Source organism: Mustela putorius, unplaced genomic scaffold (genome assembly GCF_011764305.1).
Source record: "Mustela putorius furo isolate JIRA1106 unplaced genomic scaffold, ASM1176430v1.1 tig00000407_pilon_pilon_pilon, whole genome shotgun sequence".
In the NCBI taxonomy this organism is placed as follows: domain Eukaryota; kingdom Metazoa; phylum Chordata; class Mammalia; order Carnivora; family Mustelidae; genus Mustela; species Mustela putorius.
In genome coordinates this window covers 8,344,202-8,366,757 of record NW_025421373.1, presented here as the reverse complement: position 1 = coordinate 8,366,757, position 22,556 = coordinate 8,344,202, and the positions used below count along the sequence as shown (strand labels likewise).

General features: G+C 43.7%; 1 protein-coding gene across 7 annotated transcripts in view; it reads right to left on the bottom strand.

Annotated features, from left to right (window-relative positions):
* RAI14 (retinoic acid induced 14) overlaps window positions 1–22,556 on the bottom strand; it is a 144,483-nt gene that overhangs the window by 29,840 nt on the left and 92,087 nt on the right. For all 7 annotated transcript variants that reach the window (XM_013052040.2, XM_004738048.3, XM_045079458.1 and 4 more), the window contains one exon: window positions 3,620–3,708. In XM_013052040.2, coding sequence (XP_012907494.1) covers window positions 3,620–3,708 — 89 coding nt within the window. The remainder of the gene's footprint in view (window positions 1–3,619; window positions 3,709–22,556) is intronic.

Sequence of the window (22,556 nt, the reverse complement as noted above, 5' to 3'; positions counted from 1 at the left end):
ATAAAGCATCCATAAAAATTCTCTGGTCAGACTTCTAAAAGTTTCATGTGGAAAGATAGTTGTTTAAAAAAAAAAAAAGTAGTTAAAAACACTTTGCTTCTTAAAACCCCTTTTCAAATCTAGTCACTGGTTTTAAAAATAGGAAATTATACCAGTTCAGTCATCCTGTAGCCTTGGTAGATAACACTAATAAAAAGGGTCAGCATAGTATATTTTGAAAGGTTTTTTCCCAAAAATTGTTACAGGGCAGTGTGATGTACAGTTAACAGATTCCTGCACCAGTTCTCAGTGGGTGTTTGGATTGAAGTTGGCCATATCTCATTAATAATGTGGCAGTGTTTAAGTAGGTTTACTAAAAAAAATAACATTTCTAAGAGCTGAGCCATTTAATTCCTCCCTCAACCACCATAAAAGGCACAGTGACTAATGAATTGTTCTGTTCTTCCTTCCTTTCCTTTTCTTTCTTTCTTTTGGGATTTTATTTATTTATTGGATAGAGAAGAGTGAGAGAGAGAAAGCAGGGGGAGAGGAAGAGGGAGAGGAGGAAGCAGGCTCCCTGCTGAGCAGGGCCTGATGTGGGGCTTGATCTCAGGACCCTGGGATCATGACCTGAGGCAAAGGCAGACACTTAATGACTGAGCCACCCAGGTGCCCCTGTGCTGTTCTCTCCTGAGAAAGATGGGGGTAGGTGATACAGCAACCCGAAGGACTCAGGCACGCGCAGTAAAAGCCGTCATGTTTACCTTGTTTGTTGCGAAGGACAAAGTCTGAGGAGTGTTGTTGCTCTAGATAACACAACCAACATCTCCCTGTACATTTTCCTTGCAGCCTTTTCCTTCTTTTGTTCCTACCTTTCTCTGCATGCTTTCAAAGAAATCGTGAGAGGTCAGTGTCTCATTCAGACAAAAGTAAAATGATAAGCCTGAAGATCGAAGTGCTACCCTCATTGCTAAAAATGTTAGTGGGGAGGGAAGTGACTGGGAGGTTTGAGACATTTTTACCTCATTGAATGTCTGGACAATGTTCTGGGCCCACACAGTGCCGTGGAGTCCACTAATTTCTACCAGGGTTAAAAAAAGATGGAGTGTGGCAGTGCCCACTGACCGGCACAGAGAGCAGCCGGGAAGAGTCTGCAGTGTCCCCTCTGGTGTTGCTTATGGGAGATGGTGTCATCTCAGTCAGCAAGGCAGTGGGGGCTACACTAGGGTGTCCAGGTCTCAAAGACTGACACTTCATCAGGCTCTTAAAAACTGAGTTAGTGCTCTGGTAGGAAATAAAGACTCTCCCCAATGTGTTATACGATGGCACAATAATGTTAAGAGCTTTAAGTGTCTGAAATGATACTGGTGGAATTTTGGAGGGCGGGGGAGGCAACCTGTAGAGTATATTATATAATGTGATCTCAACTACGTAAAACTGTGCCAGGAAAAATCTGGAAGGAAATGTAGAAAAATAGTAAAAGTTTTCTCTTCTTGTTAAGAGTAGAAGCATTGGGAGGGTGAATCAGGCTGCTGAGCAACTGACTCTGGTTTCAACTTGGGTTACGGTCTCAGGGTCCTGGGATTGAACCCCATAGTGGGCTCCATGCTCAGCAGGGAATCGGCTTGCGAATTCTCTCCTTCTCCCTCTACCCCTCATCCCACTTGCACTCTCTCTCTCTCAAATAAATAAATAAAATCTTAAAAAAAAAAAAAGTAAAAGCACTGGTTAACTTCTCTGTAGTTTTCTATATTTCTTTAATCTTCTACACTAAGCATTAGAGAAACATATTTTCCCTATTAAAAAAAGACAGGGGAAGAGATATTTGGTTATGATAGAGATAACTAGATTCCTATTTCTTTTTTAAAAAGATTTATTTATTTATTTGTGGGGGGAGCAAATGCATACATGGGGTGGAGGGGCAGAGAGAGAGGGAGAGTGAGTCTTAAGTAGACTCTGCACTGAGGGTGGAGCCTAATATAGGACTTGATCTCACAACCCTAAGATCACGACCTGAGCAAAACCAAGAGTCCAATGCCTAACCATCTGTTCCACCCAGGTCACCCTAATTTATTTTTTAACATCCAATGCAATTAAACGAATCTGTATTATAGCTCTGATTTATTCACTCAAACTAATTCCTTTAGATTAGGAAAACTCCATCTACTTACAATGATATACTTCTCATCAAGGGTACTTAGGCGATCACACTGCCCTTGCCTATACATAGCATGACTTTTAAGGTTATAACAATTAACTTTAAAAACAAACAAAATTAAGGACGACTTTAATCAGTGCAACATAAATCAGCATCTCCCTTCAGGTAGTTACTTAAGGAAACCATTCTTTCATTGGTATTGACAACTCTCAAAGGTTTTCTGGGTGGTTTGTTTTTGGTTTTGGGGTTTTTTTGTTTTGTTTTGTTTGGAGCTTTCTGTGGTACTGCTCAGGAAAATCACTCTGTTGCTTCAATCACTCTCTATTTTTGACCAAAAATGGTTTTACCAGTTTGATACCTCAGTTACCTGACTTGACTTTAAGTGGCTTTTAGCCTGTCCTAAAAAAACAGATCTGTTCTCAAAGGATAAAGATCCCCTGACACTGAGATTTGGGAAAAAAAAAAAAAAAAAAAAAGTAATGCCACAGACTTTTTGAAAATAATTCTAAAACAAAGTCCTCCAACCATATTTTGAGTATTACCAGCCTTCTCACAACACATGACTGACCTCCCCCTTCCAAATGATTACTCTGAGGTGGCCAGTGTGTTGGGGGTGAGGGAGAAGGGATCCTTTACTGATGAATGCAAAGCCTAGATAAAGACTATGGAAATAGACTGATTTCATGTTCCAGTAAAAACTAACAAAGGCCTGTCAGAAGGCAGAGGTTTTGAAGTACAATAGAGAAATGAAAAGCCATCAGTAGGCGCTTTGATCTAGCCAGCAGGGGCAGAACCCCAGGCTGAAGACACCAGGGGCTCCTTCTTGTAGAACAATGTTCATAGAAGACATGACTACACTTTCTTCTCTCTCCATTTGCCTTGTTCATCATAGAGCAACACTGGCTTCACATTAGAATCACCTGGGAAGCTTTATAAAAAATCCCAGTTGGCTAGCAACCTTGACAATGGAATCTGAATCTCAGAAGAGAGAGAGTGTGGGTATATATGTGTGGGGGTTTACTCCTGCCCTCCCCGGTGACTCATAGGCACTGAAGCACGTTAAGGGGTGAGGAGATATGGGGCAGCTGGTCCAGAGGAAGACCATGGCTTCTATCCAGAGCTCACCTCAGCTGGCTGACCAAATGAGCTCCTAAGCAACACACCACATTTCATCACCTCATACGATGATTTGTAAAGAATAAAAATTACAAAATATTGTCCATACATATAATCAAAGAAAATGATATTTTAAAACACAGAATAAGAAGCATATAGTTTCTAACTGGCTGACCACATACAAGATGGAAACACTTGTAAAGGCACAAATGATGAAACCACGTCAGAGCTTAGTCATTAGCGGTGATCCTAGGTTCTTCTTTTGGCGTATCTGCAGACTGGAAATTCTCCACCATGAACGTGTCTCACCTTTGTGATACCTACTATTGTGCTGGCCTGTTGGTTTAAGAGATAAAGACCACATACCGGCAGCATCTTGGGCAGTCACGTCCACGCCATGTGTCATCATGACCCTGAGGCATTCCACATGCCCTTTCGTAGCGGCAAGATGAAAGCTGGAAGAGAGGTAAACACAATCGCCTTAAGATCTCCACTCTCGGGAGTCCAACCCCAATAATACTTTTTGCCTCTTCATGTACACTTTCTCTCACCTGAGCTCCACAACCACCCAGTGAGGAGGTATTATTAGCAACCTCGCTTTAAAGATGAGGAAACTTGAGGCTCCAAGGGGTCTGATAATTTGCTCAGTGACCCTTTTTATTAAGTAAGGGAACAGGAGCTAGATCTTAGGTTTTCCAACCTACAGACCAGGCTTGAAAGAGATGAGATTCTACTATATAATTCATCTCTTTAAGAAACATAAGAGCCCAAATTAGAGTCAATTCCTAAACAATAAGTAATTTATCAACTTTTTTCTGTTGTCTAGTGCTTTCACCAAAGCCATTATTTCTAAGTAACGTACTCTATAAAGAGAAACCTAAGCAGAACAATGATCACAGTCCTTGGACAACATCAGTGTCAAATCCACTGTCGTGCTGTAGCTGAATAATGGCAGTTGTACACAACTTTTGTTAGTGGCTAGTATGTACCAACCACCTTCTCATTTTTACACATCATCTCTTTTCCTTCTCATAATAGCCTTTGGAGGTGAGTCCTGTCACTGTGTCCATTAGATGGCAGGTGTCTGTACTCAGTCAGGTGGAAACCGCATAAAGGAAAGCCCATAATTGGGCTCCAGTATTCACTGATACTTGGGGGTTCAAACCATGCTCGGCATGTACAGACTCACCATTTAGTGAAGGGATTGCATCGTAATGCCACACCAATCATCCCTGAGGACCCCAAGGGTGAAGAGCACTTCTACAGGCAGAAGTAAAGGACAATTCCACTGGGCATTCGGACTCAGAGGTGAGAAGGCCAAAACCTTGGGAAGATCTCCTCCCTATAGAAGGAGGTTAATGAACCTTCCACTTCTTCCCCTGTCTCAGTTCTATTTGTGGGAGTTACTTTCTCAGGATACTTGTCATGCAGCATTTTACCTGTGAGTTAACACCGTTAAGGTTGTATTTGGGACAGGACCTTTAACTGGGGCCCACAGTCTCACCCAAATTGCAAATCCATGACCTACACTAACGCAGAACCCCAATCTTCTTGACCCCATGCCTCTGCTCTGAAGCATGAGGCTGAGTGAAGGTGGGCAGATCAGCAAAGAGGACACATCAGGTCTGGTTGCAGATCAGCCATACCTTAGCTATGTATCTTGGGGAAGTCAACTTGACTCTCTGACTCTAAATTTCCTTCATTATCAAGTGCTGGGATTACGTCAGGTGATATCTGCTACTTCCTCCAGCTCTAACAACCTTAACTTCGTTGGCTCTAATCACACCAACCATTTCTGCATTTGTGTAGCAATTTGTGTGTCATGTTTCCTTCCAGCCAAATCGACTTCGTGGATGATTCCACAGTACAGTCCAACTTTGATCATACGGAGGGACGTGGGACTGTGGTAACTTGTTTTCATGGAACTCCTGGTTAAATACAACTCAACCAAAAAACCTCCCTAGAAGGCAGTACAGTGAAACCCTTGTTTCAGCATTGTTGGGCTAACCTAATTTATAGTAAGTCACCTTCAGGCAAAGTTTCTTTTAACTGATCTGGCTGGAACGTTTCTAAAATTTTTTTAGCATAAGTAACAGTGTATGTAACATGTAACATGTATGTTACATGCCCTGGAGGACATGAAGTCACCATTAAGAACCTCAATTATTGATCTCACCCTCTTAAGGCTCTTAATCTGCATGCCCATGCCCCAGATTATTAATCCCTAATATTCATTAATATTTCTCTTCTTTTCTTCATGTCTGTATGTTTGCTTCTAAGATGTTCACTCTGCCATCTTCTATGACCAGGGGAGAACTAAATCAACTACCTGAGCAAGACAGCCCTATCCTATGCTAGAGATAAAAGTACCAGGATTAGTAATTAGCATGCACACATACAATATATACATACATGTGTACAGATATGTAACGTCCGATTAAAGTACAACATATGTAAAGAAAACGTCACATATCACAATTATAGGGCCTGCTCATTTTCACAAATGGAATATACCCATTTTATTTTCATAAGGACACAGACACGGCCAGAGACCCAGAAGTCCTCCTGGTATCTCCTGCCAGCACTCCCGAAAGCTCTCCACGGGTCCCTTCTAGTTACTAACCCCCCTGCGCATGTGTTATTTGTATTTTTCCTACTCTGAGGCTTCCTGGAGTGTCACTGGGTTGCATACAATATTCCCAGGGGGTTGAAATTACAGAGACATGTGATGAGGAAGCATGACTGTACGTTTCTGCTATACATTGATAGAGGGGATCTGACGAAGGTGCAATACTATTCCACAGATGTAGGGTTCAGGATCTTTATTTAGAAGGTCAAGAATTGTAACAAGAATTGTAAGAAGGCAGGAGAACTGAGGTGCTAGGAAGTTGGGCTCAAAATTCAATCATAGGCAGAACCTTTCTTAGACATTTCTTTTTAAAATAAAAGTCCTTATACCCATCTTTGATGGCTGTAACACATTTTACTGAGGGATCCAGTTAGTTAAGGTTTCACTGCATATGATTTAATAAATTGTGTGTGTGTGTGCATGGCTTCATTGTACTGTCTCTCATTACAGTCTGGATCAGGGAGTGACTTTTTTCCCTCTATTCTGGGAACCCTCCATCTATTCTCCTGCAGACTACTGTGTCCTACTGAGAAAACAGAATAATGAGATGCTTTCACCACTCTATCCCCATATATTTGACCCAAAATTTCAGCACTCACCCCTCTATAGATAAAATGAACAAAGTACTAATAATTAGAAATAGATTATGTAAGGACAGCTATTCATGTTTGTAATTTTATACTGCATGATGTTTTTAGCTAGTAAAATCATTCTTAATTGTTGTGATTCAACTAAATATATCATGATTTCAAGGTGTTTCTCAGACAAAGGGGATGGGCATGAAAAGCAGGAAAGGGAAGAATTGATCACTTTAGCCAGAAGTTTCTAATTCATTTTTCCAGACAAAGAATTCCACTATGGATCATCATCCTGAGTACGTATTTCCAGGAAATGCGCACAAAGCCAAGAAACACAACATGTAAGTTTGCTCTTAGGGAATATTTACTAATGCTGTGCATCATCTGTTTGCCTCTCCAGATCTGCCCTCCGCCTTTACCCCCTGGGTCAGTGGCCCCGGAAGCACTCCTTTTATGGACTGCGTTCAATGGGCTGCCTTATCCTCTGGCTTCTGGTTGGGTTCCACTAATGGGAGGCACTTATGAGAGATAGGAGGATGAGAAGGGAGAGTTCAGGGCATTATCCTCTCTGCTCCTTCCCTGCCAGGCCACACACACTGGCTCTCAAGACTATGAAATTCACAGCTCTGGGGGCCAGTTGCCCTGAAGCTGTAGCTCTCTCTTGGTTTTGGGAACTTCTTTCTCTCTCTCTCTCTCTCTCTCTCTCTCGTACTCTCGGTCCCTTCACGTGGGGGGAGAGGGGCCCGAAGGAGGGGGGAGAATGCTGGAACAGATTCCCACTGTTACCGGCTCAAAGTTCCTTTCCCAACCCTGCTGATTTAACCCTGACCACAATTTTGTAAATACTTCCTTTCTTAAAGGGTCATCCATGATCCTACCTGAGGGGGCTCCTTCTTATTGGGACCTTAGAGGACACCACTGACACCAGGGTATTCTGTGTGTGACCATCCACAGGGTGAACTGTTACGTTCCTCTGGACATTATTTGATTAAATATTTACAGGGGCAAACTACAGCTTTTTGAAAAAGGTTTTATCCCACAGGTAATTCACTACTTAAGAGAGTCGGGCATTTTGGCTAAAAAGCTTTGATGGGAGAATGTGCCAAATCACATTAATTATACAGAATATGATATGGGACTTCAAAAGAGTTTTCGGATATAGTGTCAGGCCAAAGTAGAAATCCGTTTAAAAGATTCAAAAATACAGCTCTGGAAGGATCAGGAAAACAATGGACTTAAATGAACACCACATGCAGTCCAGAATACCCCACCGTGTGATCAAGAAATGCTAAAATTGAGATTTTAAACTGGATTTGGTCTTGAAAGACTATCCACAATATATATGAGCACATATAGTTGTACGGGCTACAACTAGGTTCTCAAATTGAGAATGCTTTCATAAGTTCTATGCAATACACTGTGGAATAACATGGTTCTTCAGTAGTGAGTTGGAAGCAAAAAAAGGTTTAGTAAAATCTTCAATACCATATGCTATATTCTACACTCTGTTTATATACTGTATGGTACTCTACACAGTATATACTAACTGTATCTACTACTCTACTGCACTATAAAATAATCTGTGAACTACATTCAGAAAGAGGAAATACAACCATCAAGACATGTAGCTATTTTGGTATCCGTTGACCACTCTAACTCCTTAAAATAATGTCCCTCTTATCTAATGTGTCGCTGCCACAGAATTTGTCAGAAACTCATTTTACTACCTGACTTGGGACATAGGGTCTATAACGTGAGTTTGCTAAACCAACTACCACATAAAAGAAAACCAAAATGACCAAAATGACCATTGTACTTAGTTTTTATTTTTTAGTTTTTAGTTTTATTAGTAATCTCTATGCCCAACACAGGGCTCGAACTCACAACCTTCACCAAGATCAACAGTCGCATGCTCTCCCCACTAACCTTCACCAAGATCAACAGTCACATGCTCTACCCACTAAGCTAGCCAGGTGCCCTTAGCTTTTGTCCTGTTTTTATGTAAACTGTAAAAATGCAAGAGAAATAAGGCACAGATGAGGCAATGACATGACTTTGTCAGCAACCTCCCAGCAACCCATCTCTTATACACGGGAGCACTAAGAACTAGTTGCCTTACCCTTGAACAGCAACCAACTACCAGCAAAAAGAGTTGTGCCATTGTGTTTAATCCTCCTTAGAGAGAAAGCGGCTGGAAGACAGAGCCCTGTCTTCTTTCTCTCATTCCCCATCTCTGTCCCTAGAAAGAAGTTCTTAATCAGGAGTGGAGTAAATGCCACTATACAGAAGGGTAAGATGGGAAAATGACATCGCTGTTATTGTTGCGTATTTAGTTTGGACAACCAGTCATTTTAAAGTTTTTAACTTCAGAATCTCCTTATAGCCATGATTTTGAAAGTTAAACAAACCTTCTAACATTACAGCTTTCCTAGAGCTTAGAGGAATGACAAATATATGTAGTCAGATGAGAAAGTATAACCAAAAAATGGGATACTGGGGAGGTAAGACATGTAATATTTAAGGACTCAAACTGAGTGGGTTTCAGTCTGTGCTTTGCCATTTATTAGCATGTGATCTTGGGCAAGAGGTCTCCATAACTCAGTTTCCACATCTGTAAAATGGGCTGTGACGGATCAATGACTTACAAGGAAGAGCACTTAGCAAAATACGAAGCACATGGTAAATTGCCCCCTCCCTCCTCCCCCCACCCTGCCCCGCAAACCACCACTTGCTAGGGCCTCATCAGCAAAAGGCAAGGCTAAGAGTCCAGGATGTGTTGCTTCATAAAAGGATTTGTTTCAATGCTCTAGAAAAGATGGGCTAGAAGTTAAATCAGAACCAGCACTGCTTAGGAAATAAAGAAGGAAAGGGAAAGAATAAAACTGATATGCCTCTCCAATGAATGAAAACTCAGGAACAAAGTTGTAGACGACAAAAAAAGCCATCCAAAGACCAGCTTTGTCTGAAGCTCACACTTGAGCTGCTAACATTCTGGCACCTTTCACGGAAGTGATAATCCACAAAACAGGATTTGGCAGCAGCGAGTCATTAGCATTTAGCCTCTGAATGGGAACAAAAAGCAGGGCCAATTTTTAATAAGATACTCAAGGGGGAAGTTGGGTTCAGTTGGGTGGAAAAACATGATTAGTCACTGGCAGAACCCGGATTTGTAAATGACAGTGAGTAGGTTTCTTTTCTTACCCAGTGACTGATAAATGGAGGCGTCCTGGGTGGCGGCCATCCAGGTGACTAGTGGGTTGGGGGCCGCCCTGTCTGGATTGCAGGTGGGCATCTAGGGGTTACCGAAGGCTTAGGGAGAAGATGGTGCCCCCAGTCAGCACACAACTCATGAAGAGCTTGGATCGCAGCCTCTAATGTCCTGGGTCCTGGATGGCTGGTAATGGAAAACACCTCCAAAGAGAGTTTGCAGATCTGGGGGAGGCTGGGGGAGGCAAAGTAGTATAGGTGATAAACGCCACCCTCTCACGCCAAAACAGTCTCGACAAAGTTAATTCTCAGGCCTTGGAGCTAACCCAAGTATCGGATAATTTTCATATTTCCAGATTTGTATATTTTTGTAAGTACTCCTATAGCTAAATAAATCAACTCACTCATATATTTATACTATGATACCAGGGTATTTATGTGCCAGACAGTGTGCTGAGCATGAGAAACACATGGCAAATAAACAAAGCCCTCATGGGCTTTCTCATGGGGTTTCTCTAAAGAGAAGCCAGTGGTTCTTACTGGGGGTGACTCTGCCCTACCGAAGGGACATCAGGCAACATCTGGAGATATTTTTGATCATTCGTGGGGTGGGTGGTAGGTGGTGGGCGTATTCTACTGGCATCTGATGTGTAAAGGCCAGAGATGCTGCGAAACCTCCTACGATGCACAGGACAGCTCCCAAAGACAATTATCTAGTCCAAAATGCTAATAATGTCAATATGTCAAAATATCGACAGGGCCCAGGTTAAGAAACTCTGATAAACCATAAAAAAAAACGTATAATGCTAAAATATAATTCTCTTAAAACAAATTAAAGACAGAGAAAACAACATGAGTCGCTTTTAATCTTTTTATTGAAATATAATTCATATATCATAAAATTCACCATTTTAGAATGTGCAATTCAGTTGTTTGCGGTATATTCACAGAGTTGTGCAACCATCATTACTATCTAATTCCAGAACATTCTCACTGCCCTAAATAAATCCATATGCCCATTAGGAGTCACTTCCTGTTCCCATGTCCCCCCAAGCCTGGCAATCACTAAGCTACCTTCTGGCTCTATGGATCTGCCTGTTCTGGACATTTCACCAAGACAGAATCATATACAATAGGTGCCCTTTTATGTCTGGCTTGTTTTATGTTTGGCATATTTTCGAGGCTCATCCATGTTGTAGCATGTATCTCTACTTCATCCCTTTCTTAAAAATATTCCATTGTATGGACAGGTCATATGTTCTTTATCGATTTGATGGTTATGGACATTTGGGTTGTTTCTACTTATCGTTTACGATGTATCCGTACCTCTAGAGCTTTCCTGTGCAAGCATTTGTGTAGACACCAGAGGGTATATACCTTGGAGTGGAACTGCTGGCCCTGTGGCACCCGCACTGACCTGAGAAGCCCCTGACTAGTTTGTAAAGCAGAAACACCATTTTACAATGCCAGCAACGATACAGGAGGGCTCCAATCTTTCTGCATTCCAGCCAAGACTTGCTATTGCCTGGCAAATTTTAATTTAAGAGATGGGAATTTAATTACAACCTAAATTTTCCAGAGAAGCAACGTTTAAGTCTTTCTTAATGAACCCTTTGAAGTAGTTATTTCAGTTAATTATCAGCTGAAATTTCTCCTTAGAGGAATATAAAAGAGTAAACGCAGAACAAATTCAGAATATCCTTTGGCATTATCTCCACGTGGACTTTTACTCCTCATTAAAAATAGGTGTGGTCTTTCTTTTTGAAGACAAGAAACATCATTCAAGGCTCTATATATCCTAGGAGAGAGATTTTATTGGCTTGTTTCTCTCTTCAGACCGGTCAAGAATTCAGTGAAAGAGGAAGAAAGGGTATAAAAGTTTTCTACCTGCTCCTCTGACCCCCACCCCTCTCAGCCCGGTGACAGGGACACTCGTCACTGCCCAGGGACACAACAGGGTAGGCTCTCCAAGAGCCTAAGTCTGAGCTACTCAGAGTCAAGTTCACAGACCAGGATCTCATTAGAAATGTAGGCTCCCAGGCCCCACGCCACGTCTCCTGAATCCAGAGCCGTGTTTTACAACTTGCCAGCTGATCCACCTGCACATTCAAGTTGGAGAACCCCCATTCCCAGTGGAGGACAAGTTAAGAACCTCACACTACCATTTTTGCCACACTGCCCGTTGTTTCAAAGCTCTTGGGAAGGCACAATCCCCTTGGGCTTAAAACCAATCTTGTGGGGTATGTTCCACAAAAAAAAGGAATCTACACTCTTTTAAGTTTCATTGTAATAGGGAATGTTCAGCGTTGCTTCTACAACTCCACTGGGCCATTGCACAGAGAAGTAACTGAAAGGAGCACACACAGAGCAGCCTGAAGACTTACATAATACCACTTTGATCCCTTTGCTGCTTACTGATACCAGGAATTTCTCTGCATTTGTCACTTGGAAAGTTCCCAAGGTTTCTGTGCTTATGAGTTTGGTGACTCCCGATCTCTCTGGCCTCCACAACGAGTTCTGCTTTAACGCATTACATCCCTCAGCCAGCCCAAGGGAAGGATAACGATTATCCCCATTTCTCCCAAGAAGGACTTGGAAACGTTAGCACAGAGGAGTTTGGTAACTTGCCCCAAGTCCCAGCACTACAAAGCAGGGGAACTAACCGAGGCATTCTGCCCCTACGGCCGGCACGGTATCACCGTGTGGGGTAATCACACCATGTTAAATCATGGGCAATGTGGGAAACACTGCAATTTTTAAACACTGCTCTTTAAAAAAACAATGTTGAGGGGCGCCTGGGTGGCTCAGTGGGTTAAGCCTTGCCTTCGGCTCAGGTCCTGATCTCAGAGTCCTGGGATCGAGCCCCGCATGGGTTCTCTGCTCAGCGGGGAACCCTCTCTCTCTGCCTGCTTCTCTGTCCACCTGTGATCTCTGTCTGTCAAATAAATAAATAAAATCTTAAAAAAAATAAATAAATGAATGAAAATTTAAAAATAATGAAAAACAATGTTGATCCTTTAAAAAAAAAAAGAAAAAAAGAAGTATTTGATCAAAAAAGCAAATACGGTCTCCTCAGTGGGGCAGATTCGGGTTGTGCGTGCTCCCGGACGGCTGGGAAAGCAGTCTCAGCGCTGAAGCAAACAGAGCCCGCCACGGAGCTTCCATTTCCTACAAAAGCACTCAGCGAGTTGTGCAAACCTTCCCGAAATAAATAAATGCCTCGGAACAAGACTGAAATATTTCTCCAGGCTCTTAACCCGAAGAGGATTTGAGCTGTTGCTCTGCAGAAGCCCATGAGTGATGGCCTGGAAAGTTCCTTCTATCTTCCAGAGTAATAAACAATTCTTCTGGTTTCTGACTGCCAGCTGAAACATATATTTGGAGGAAATACAAACTCACAAGCCTCCTTTTAGAACAACTCCAATTTTTTTCAGTGTACTCATTCATAGAGAACTTCTCTCAAACCCAACTGCTGCCCTTCACTGCAACCCCAGCTCCCGATCCCAAAGGGGCTGACAGGTCAAGAATGCAACAGGCTGGGGCACTTGGGTGGCTCAGTGGGTTAAAGCCTCTGCCTTCGGCTCAGGTCATGATCCCAGGGTCCTGGGATAGAGCCCCACATCAGGCTCTCTGCTCAGCAGGGAACCTGCTTCCCTTCCTCTCTCTCTCTGCCTGCCTCTCTGCCTACTTGTGATCTCTGAGTGTCAAATAAATAAATAAAATCTTTAAAAAAAAAAAAAAAGAATGCAACAGGCTGGCCATCTCATTCAGCCCTCCCACCCCTCCCACTGCCTCTGCAACTAACTCTCACTCCTCAAGTCAAGCAAACAAACCCTCATGCCCACACAAAGAAATAACCACACAGCAAACGGTACCGGCAAGAGCCACATCCAGAGTCCAGAGGGTTAGGAGGTTCCAGAAGGATAGGCTGATCCAACATCCTCATTTCCCAGATGGTGACACTGAGGCTCAGAGAGGTTAGTAAAAATATGTAAAAGAGCAGGACTTGAATTCTCAGCCCTGGCTTGAAGAGCAGTTTCTCTAGAATAAACACATATCTCCTTCTTTCCTTTTAAAACCCTTTATTTCCATGTGGTCCATATATACAATGGAATATTATGCAGCCATCAGAAAGGCTGAATACCCACTATGTGCACTGATATGGATGGAACTGGAGGGGATTATGCTGAGTGAAATAAGTCAAGCAGAGAAAGACGATCAGCAGATGGTTTCACTGATACGTGGAATGTTAAGGAATAGCACGGAGGACCATAGGTGAAGGGAGGAGAATCTGAAGGGGGAGAAATCAGAGAGGGAGACGAACCATGAGAGACTATGGACCCTCGGAAACCAACTGGTTTTGTGGGGACCGGGGGGGAGCAGGGTGATGGGTATTGAGGAGGGCACATGATGTGATGAGCACTGGGTGTTATGTGCAGAGCTAATGAATCACTGAACACATCAAAAACTAATGATGTACTATACAGTGGCTAACTGAACATAATAAAAAAAGAAACAAACAAACCAAAAAAAAAAAAAAAAAACCCTTTATTTTCCAGAGAGAAGTTGCTATGGTCAGTGAGGTTCAGAAACATTTCATGGCAATAATAACCAGCTTTCCATCATCCTAGAGCGCTTCAGCATCTCCCAAACACCTAAAAATCACCTATCCTTTAATTGCGTTCTTTTGGTGAGACCTATTTCTGGAGGGGGAAGAAAGGATATTAAGTCATATTAAATCAAGGAAGCTAAGTTATTCAGAATAAGGATGTCATTCCAAGTCCTTCCCCTGACCCTCCAGGCTTTACCTGAGGGGGTCTGGCTTCCACTCTGACCTCGCCTTGTAGCTCTCCCCCTGTTTACTGGGCACATCAAACGCTCTCACAACTCAGGGCCTTTGCACCTTGCTGTTCCCTCCCCAGGAACACCAGTTCCAGGAAAGTGCATGGCCTGACCTCTGATTCCACTCAGCAATCCGTTCTGGGGAAGGGGTCTGCTCAAAGAGGCCCTCCTTTTCCAAGCTGATTCAATGTGGCCTCTGGCCCCTTCATTTCCTTCTGCGCACCTGGTATTACATTAAAGAAGCACGCGTCATCTGCCCCAGCTGACCGCACCTTCCACGCAGGCACAGACTTGGTCTTGCCTGTTGCAATTTTCATGGCACGTAGATGTGATTTTTTTTTTTTTTGATAATGCAAACCTTTAGTTTTGAATTTGCTTTTCTAATCTGAAGTTGCTGTGTTTCCTTAAACCAAGGCACACACATAAGCTGGCATGACAGTGTTTTTCTCAGGTTGTAATCTCAAAACTTAGGTTATGAGAAGTTTGATTTTGTCTCCCAACATCGTATCATACTGTGATTCTCAGAGCGTGGTCCGCAAAACAGCAGGATCACATCACCTGATGTATGTGTTAGAAATACAGATTCTTAGGATCCTGTCCAGACCCTGGGGTGGAGGCAGCGGTATGTTTTAAGAAGTTCTTCCCAGGTGATTCTGAGACATATTCCATTTTTAGAACATCTGCATGACAGGAAGAAGTGTGAACTCTTTTTTTCAGTGTTCTTTGGTTTGGGTCTCTACTCTGCCATTCTCAAATATGGCACAGTGAACGGACTCAAATTCACTGGCCTCTGTTTACTCATCTGGTCCCTATGATCAAATGAGACTTAACTCACACTAGGTACTACGGGGGGATAATCCTTAATCCTACAAGATCTGGATCTCCATTTCAGATTATAATCTGAGGGTTAGGAAGGCAGGACTATCTAAGAGCATCTAGTTATAAAAGCCTTGAAAATCAGAATTCTACCCAATCCCAGAGATCAACTCTACAGGCAACAGAGACAAACGCCTGCAGGCAGGGGAGTGCCACCATGTGGCTCCCAGCCATTTCAGAAGCAGCTCCGGCAGGGACCTGCTCACCGCCTCTGTTAGCAATTGATGTGGCAGAAAGTTTGAGGAAAGCAAACACTGGCTGCCTTCTCTCGCTCGATGTTTCAGATAGATATAATAAAAGGTGATTGGCATAAAGAAAATAAAGGGTGTAAAAATAGGATTACTGTCCTTTAAGTGCTTACCATGTGCAAACGGGATCAGCAGTGGGGCTTCAGGGACAGAGCTCTCCTGGGGACAAGGCAGAGAGGCACGGGGTGGTTGGGGAGGCGGCAGTACTGAGATGAAAGACCACATACTCAGAGCTAAGAAACTCCATGACATTTAAGCTGGGCATTGGTTCTTTTTCCTGCAGGATTGTTTGGTTTCATAAATGTGGTCTGGAAATAGCACTTGGGCATTATGAAATCTCCATTAGGACAATGATTTGTCTCTTACATTCATGAAAGATCCCCAGACTCTAGAACCTAGAGCCTAGAATGGGGGTGATTTGCACTAATTCCCAAAGCTTTCTGACCCACACTCTCTGCTCATAAAGTACACCAGGGTGACTGAGAGCATCGTACAAGAAAAACCTATGGGAAACTGACAGGGTCTTTAAAATGGTGAAGGAATGAACAGTTTTTTTGAAAGAATGACACACAGAAAAGTCCCTAGCCGGGCAGTGGGACATGCAATATTAACATGGTTAATAACATCTCCTTTCTTTTAATTGGATAAGATTGGGCTCTAACCCTGATAGTCTAACAACAGGGATAAGATATGTACAGAGGTAACCAAGACCCATCATATCCCTGGAGGTTTAAGGGGGCAACAGTGAGAGCAAGCTCAGCCACTTTGGAAATTAGGAAAGGCTTCATAAAACTGGGCCTTGAATGGTACCATGGCTTGGTGGATGAGTGGTGGTTGGGGGTTGGGGGATTTTGGAAAGTGCGAATTTCAGGACCCCAGGTGAGAAAGTGCAAGTGTTTCTCAAGGCCGGGCACTTGCCAAGGGATCTTACAGGCCTCCGACTGTAAGGTGCCTGGCTGCTGTCAGCATGAGAACCTCCTGCTCCAGGAGGGCCCCCCCAACACCACCTCTCTCTCTCTCTCTCTCTCTTTCTCTCTCAGGTTTAGAATGAGCAGAAGTCACTGCATGCACTGAATCCATGCCCATCCGCCCCTGCTCTGCTCTCTATCACACAGAACCACATTTCCCAGGCTCTCCTGACCTCTGAGTGTGGGGGTCATCCAGCCAGAGGAGGATATGGCCGGAGAAATGGAAGGAAGAGAAAAAGCCAGACTCCCTCAACCTTGAGCCACAATGACCCATTTGTGTGTCTGAAGTCCTTCACTCTCAATATCCTTAACCCAGCTTCAGAAAGGTTTAAACTGAAAAATCCTGTGATCCTACCCATTCCTGATCAACGTTGGAGGGTTTTTTTTTTTTTTTTTTTTTTTAAGATTTTTAAGTAATCTCTACACCCAGCTTGGGGCCCGACCTCCAAACCCTGACATCATATGCTCTGCCAACTGAGCCTGCCGGGCACCCCTATCAATGTAATTCTTAATTTTCAAGTCTATTCTCATCAATTCGCACTACTGTGGTTTCAAGTCTTCCTTTCAAAGCACAATTCTGCATTAAGATCTGCTCAGCTTTAACATACAATATACTATTTCTCTTTAAAAAAAAACCCGGTGTCTTATGTTACTTTAACATAATTGACCTTAAGCCCAAATTTGTCATTTTATTTTGCGCACAAGCATTACGTATACGTATACGTATATGTACACGTGTGCCTGCTGAGAGTGGGAGGTGGGGTGGGGACCACCATGGCTCCCTGGGCCTTCCCCAGCCCACCTGGAACCCACCACTGGGTAAAGCCTGTCAGGAAGCTGGGGGCTATGGAACCTAGGGTCTCAGTGTGGAATGTTACAACAGGAGTTCTCAGTCACCTGGGTGCCTTAAAAAACTCCATACCTTCTGAACCCCCCACCTCTCACATAGGTGTGTTTGAGGGTCACATTAGCATTTCCAAAGCTGTCCCGGTGATTCTGATGGCACTGAAACTCCAATAAGCTCTTAGAGAAGGGAAGGAAACCGTAATTGTGATGTCACTGCTTTCGTTTTCAATGTGGGAAAGGCTCTATTCACTCTATGATCAACACCTACACTGTCCTCCTAGACCCCATACCCACCGCAGTCCGCCCCGTCCACTTCTCAAGGCCGCCTGACATCGCACCTCAGGCAGGAAATGTTTCTGGGCTACTGCGGTGAGGCACCGGCTCTCCCCAGATCGAACCCCTTGCAGTTAGTATTTTGCAGTTCGACACCTAATCATTGTCCCATGTTTTCACTCGTCTTGTCTTCTCCGACACTTGTCTTACCTTCTCGTAGATGCTACGTATTTTGTGGGCTAAGGTGATTTTTCTTCCTTCTTTTGTGTATGCTTACAAGAGTTTAGAACATGCAGGAAAGGGAGTAAGTACCTCCCAACTGGTAGGTTAATTGAACAAACATTTGGGCACAGTGGCAGGTAGGAACAGAAGTTTTATCACCTTCAAAAATCTATGTGGCCCGAAGCAAAGTGGATATGCAATAGAGCGATTAAACCCTTCAGTTTATCCCTCTGTCAGATACCAATAGGTTTTATGAACGATCTAGGGTGACTTTGCCTGGAAGGCAACTTCCCAGGGAAGGAGGCTGTGGTTAGGCACCAAGTATGTAGCAGTTTTAGGTAAATGAGTTTGGTGGCCCTCTGTGAGAGCTGGAGAAGGCAGCCCAGACAGCATGATTTGCTGTCTATGACGGAACTGCTGTATCCCTGCTCTGAGAAAACAGGAAAATAGTGCAACTAGCCTCCAGACAGAGAAACCCTTTATTGTCCTGATTTGAATTCAAAGACTACCTCCTCTATTTTATATTTAAGCTCCATGGAGTCATCTAAAAACACGAGCACAAATTTTTGCTTTCAAAACAAAAAGATCAGGTTTCTGAAATGTGGACCACGTATCCTCACCCTATATATGTCTATACACACATGCCTTGGGTGGTATTTCTTCAAATACCATAGTCCCAGCAGTGATTATATTTAGTCTGGTTGTTCCTAAGGCAAACATACATAACTTTAATTAAATGCATATCTAAATGTGGGGGGAAGCATCTTGAAGCAATTAGGCTGTTCTATGGTAAGAGTTTTTAGGGCAATGATATCCTGCCACTTCCTCACCTCCACCATGGAGAGAGAACAGATGGGTCGGGGAAGCCAAGCCTGACCCCATAAACACAGGCTGCAGCTATAATTCTCTGCCTTGCTCTATTGTGTTCTCTTCTGGCCCCAAACAGCACCCTTCTTTTACTTAGTCCTAAATGAATTCCAGTCATTCGATTGCTTTTTTTTTTTTTTAAACCCCTCTCTGATCAGTTTTAGAGGCAAAAAATTTTCAGACAAAGTTTCTTCGCTTTCCCTAAAGGAAATGTGGCAGAAAGAAACTCAAAGTCTGAAGAATTACCAAACCACCCTTCTGGTCATTGACTTTGGGTTATGGAGGCTTCTGGAGAATGTCCACCAAGATGGCGGCTGTTGCCACCTCATTATTTCCCAGGGTTAGCTGGTTCTCTAGGTAGTAAGGGCTGAGTATTTTTCTCTTTCAACTGTACTGGAAGCAGGGAGAAGGGCAGCTTCAGGTTCTGCTGTCTACCAGAATAGTTCTTTCCCCCTTGAACCCCAAGTTAATCTACTCCTAATCAATTTATCCATGAGGTATCACTACAAAGAGTGTTTTCTCCATAAATGTCATGCTAAAAAGACATTCCACAAAAACTGACTGAATGCCTCTTCTCTGCCAGGAACTGTGGGAGACCCCAACACAACAACAAAAATCATTCTTGACAAGACAGATTCTTGTCTTTAGGGAGCTTACTCTGTTATAAGGGATTCAACCCTTTCAGACAACAAAGGGGGTTTTTCAAAGCTCTACAGCCTTTTCTGTTGTTCTTATTCTTTTGGTAGAATAAGTCAAGCTGTAATCAAGTTTCCAGGATTTCAGAGAGAAGAAAAATTTTAAAGGGACTGAGAACATCAGAGCAGAGGCCTTCTGGACTGGACACCAAACCTGGGCCAACAGGAGGGGAGGGCAGGGAGCCAACAGCCCTGCCTCCAGAAGAAGGCCAAGGACAAGAGTAATGGCAGTGGGAGGCAAGTGGAGTCACGGCAGGGCCAGTGGGAGGGGCTGGAAAGCCCAAATCAGGACAAGGTTGTCTAGCAAGAGGGAGAAACATTGTCCATTACCTCAACAGAACTATAAAATGGGTTAGTACAAAAGCTTGTTAGAAAGGAGGCCTCCAGCATAATTGGGTAGGCAGGGGGATAAGTCAAAGAGTAAACCCAAAGGAGTAGGCAGAGAATGAAGCAAGGACCTAACCAAGTGTGTGCCTGGCCTTACCCTTTGGAGACAGCTGCCAACCCCTCCATACATGTCCACAAACAAACGCTAAGCCAGCAAACTCCACAGGGCCAATGCGGCCAAGAGTTTCAGCAGAGGGGACGCGTTGCCTCGCTCTGCCACGGACTCAGTTACTAGCCTGCATGCTACCCAACCAATGCATGTGGCGAGAACGGGACAGGACAAAGAAGAAGTCTCCACAGGTCGAGAAAAATCTTCAAACGTGAGGGAGACACAGGTGTACTCGGGCAGGAATGCATGGATTCGACTAACCCAAACATGGAAGTGCAGACCTCCAGCAGTGAGGGGACAGAAGCCAAGGGAACAACACCGCTTGGGGTTCCTGTTAACAACAGAGCTCTGGGCCAGGCATGATTCCATGCCGCCAAAGGGACACGAGGCATGGTGTCCAACCCCACAGCGCCCCCTTCTTCTGGATACCAGAACTACCACGTTTGAATGAAACTATGAAGCGAGATAGACTGAACCCTGTGCGGCCTCTGACAATTCAGCCCTTGCAGTTATCACTTAGCAACTTTAATCATCATAAGGACTATGCCAAGCAGAAAAATTAAATGTTAACAGATGATTATTTATGAAAAATCTTCCACTGAAAAAATAATGAAAGACCTTCTCTTCCTTTTTTTAATAGTTCCTCTTTCTACACAGAAGTCATCAAAGCAAAAAAGAAAAGAAAAGAAAAGAAAAAAGCAGACTTGTAATTATGAAGGCAAGGGTAGAACTTAGAACTGGTTCTGGAGTTAATTCAGGGAGAGGCAGATCCCATGAGCCTTGGTTTTACCATCTGCAAAACAGAGGGGGTGATTTTGGTCTGTCATACTCACTGCTGTCATTAAAAGAAAAGAGAATGGGGCGCCTGGGTGGCTCAGCAGATTAGGCATCTGCCTTTATTTAGCTCAGGTCATGATTTCGGGGTCCTAGATCAGGCCCCACATCGGGCTCTGAGCAGGGAGCCTTATTCTCCCTCTCCTCCCTGCTTGTGCTCTCTCTCTCTCTCTCTCAAATAAATGAATAAAATCTTTAAGAAAGATAATAGAATGAAGAACTGATCTCTGCTACAGCAAGGATGAACTCTGAAAACCTTACACTTGGTTAAAAAAAAAAAAAAAAAACCCACAGCCAAGGGGTCCAATAGTATGATTCCATTTATATTAAATCTCCGGAATAGGCAAATCCACAGAGACAGAAAGCAGATTAGTGGTTGCCAGGGGAAGGGAGGCAGGCTGAGGAGGGTCACTGCTTCGGGAGCCCAAGGTTTCCTTTTGGGACAATGAAGAATTTCTGGAACTAAAGGTTGATGGTCACACAACATTGGGAATGCACTTAATGTCAATGAAAAGACTACTTTAAAATGGTTAAGATGGTAAGGTTGATGTTATGCATATTTTCCCACAACAAGAGAGAGAAATTAACTACCTGGCCATCTACTCGACCCATAATTAACATCTTGTTAACAAAAGGTACAAGTTTACTAACACTTGTGGCTAAGCTGCTAACCTAAATTTTCCACTTTCTTTTTTGTGAGTATTGTCTTGGACAAAACTATCAGAAACATCTATCTGCCGTCTCTCTCGGAGGGATGTAGGAGACTGTGGGAGCTGGGATCAGCAGGAGCCCAGGGACAAGAAGCAGACAAGAGTCCAAAGCTCTCATAGCAAGTTTAGGAGTGTGGCCTCTGCCTCTGATGCTCAGAAGCCCGGACTCCAAATGGGGCTTCCTGGGGAAAAGGGTAATTAACGCATTTGAGAAATCTTTTTTGAGTATCTGTAAGGGGAGCAGGGGGCTAGATGGTGTCACTATAGGGATGAGCTATAAGGTAAACAGACCCTTCCGTCAAGGAAATTACAATCTAGACTGCAAGAGGGTTAAGATCAAAGCATTATAAGGTTGAGTAGGCAACTCATTCAATAGGATCATTGGCCCACCCTGCTTCCCGCCTCAGAATCCACCAGGACATGGCCCTGGGCCCCACACCCGAGACACGGGCCTCTGCAAAGTTGGGAAGTCAAACTCAGGCTGACAGCGAGGAGCTCAACCTGGGGCTTCAGTGGAGAGCATGAGCCTGGCTCCTAGGGAACCAGACTCCAGTCTGAGTGAGAACACTTCCCTCTTCCCCTTGACTATCACCGAGCCTGACTGACCCTCAACAACGGAACTGGTGTCCAGGCTGCAGGATTCAGCGGGTTCCAGGAAGAGCATTTCATTGACAAAATTTTCAAATGTGAGGCTCAATCTTCTCCTGAAAATTTGCCTTTTATTCTCACTATCTGTCAATCAATCTAGAGTCAATCTCGTCTCTGGATGATGGTGCTCTCTGGCTGAACTGGATGGGATGCTTTGAAAAATACTGATCCCTAGGCCTCTCTGAGGATGACATGTTTCTGAACATTTGGAGTGCCTGTGGCATCAGTGTGTTTTTAAAGTACCCCACGTGAGTCTTGGCCAGGAGCTGCCAGGATCAAGAAGCCACTCATCGAGGAGAGGAAAGAAAGGGAACTGGCTCGATCAGGTTCCTACTGGGGGCCATCGCCAGCTCTTTACATAGGG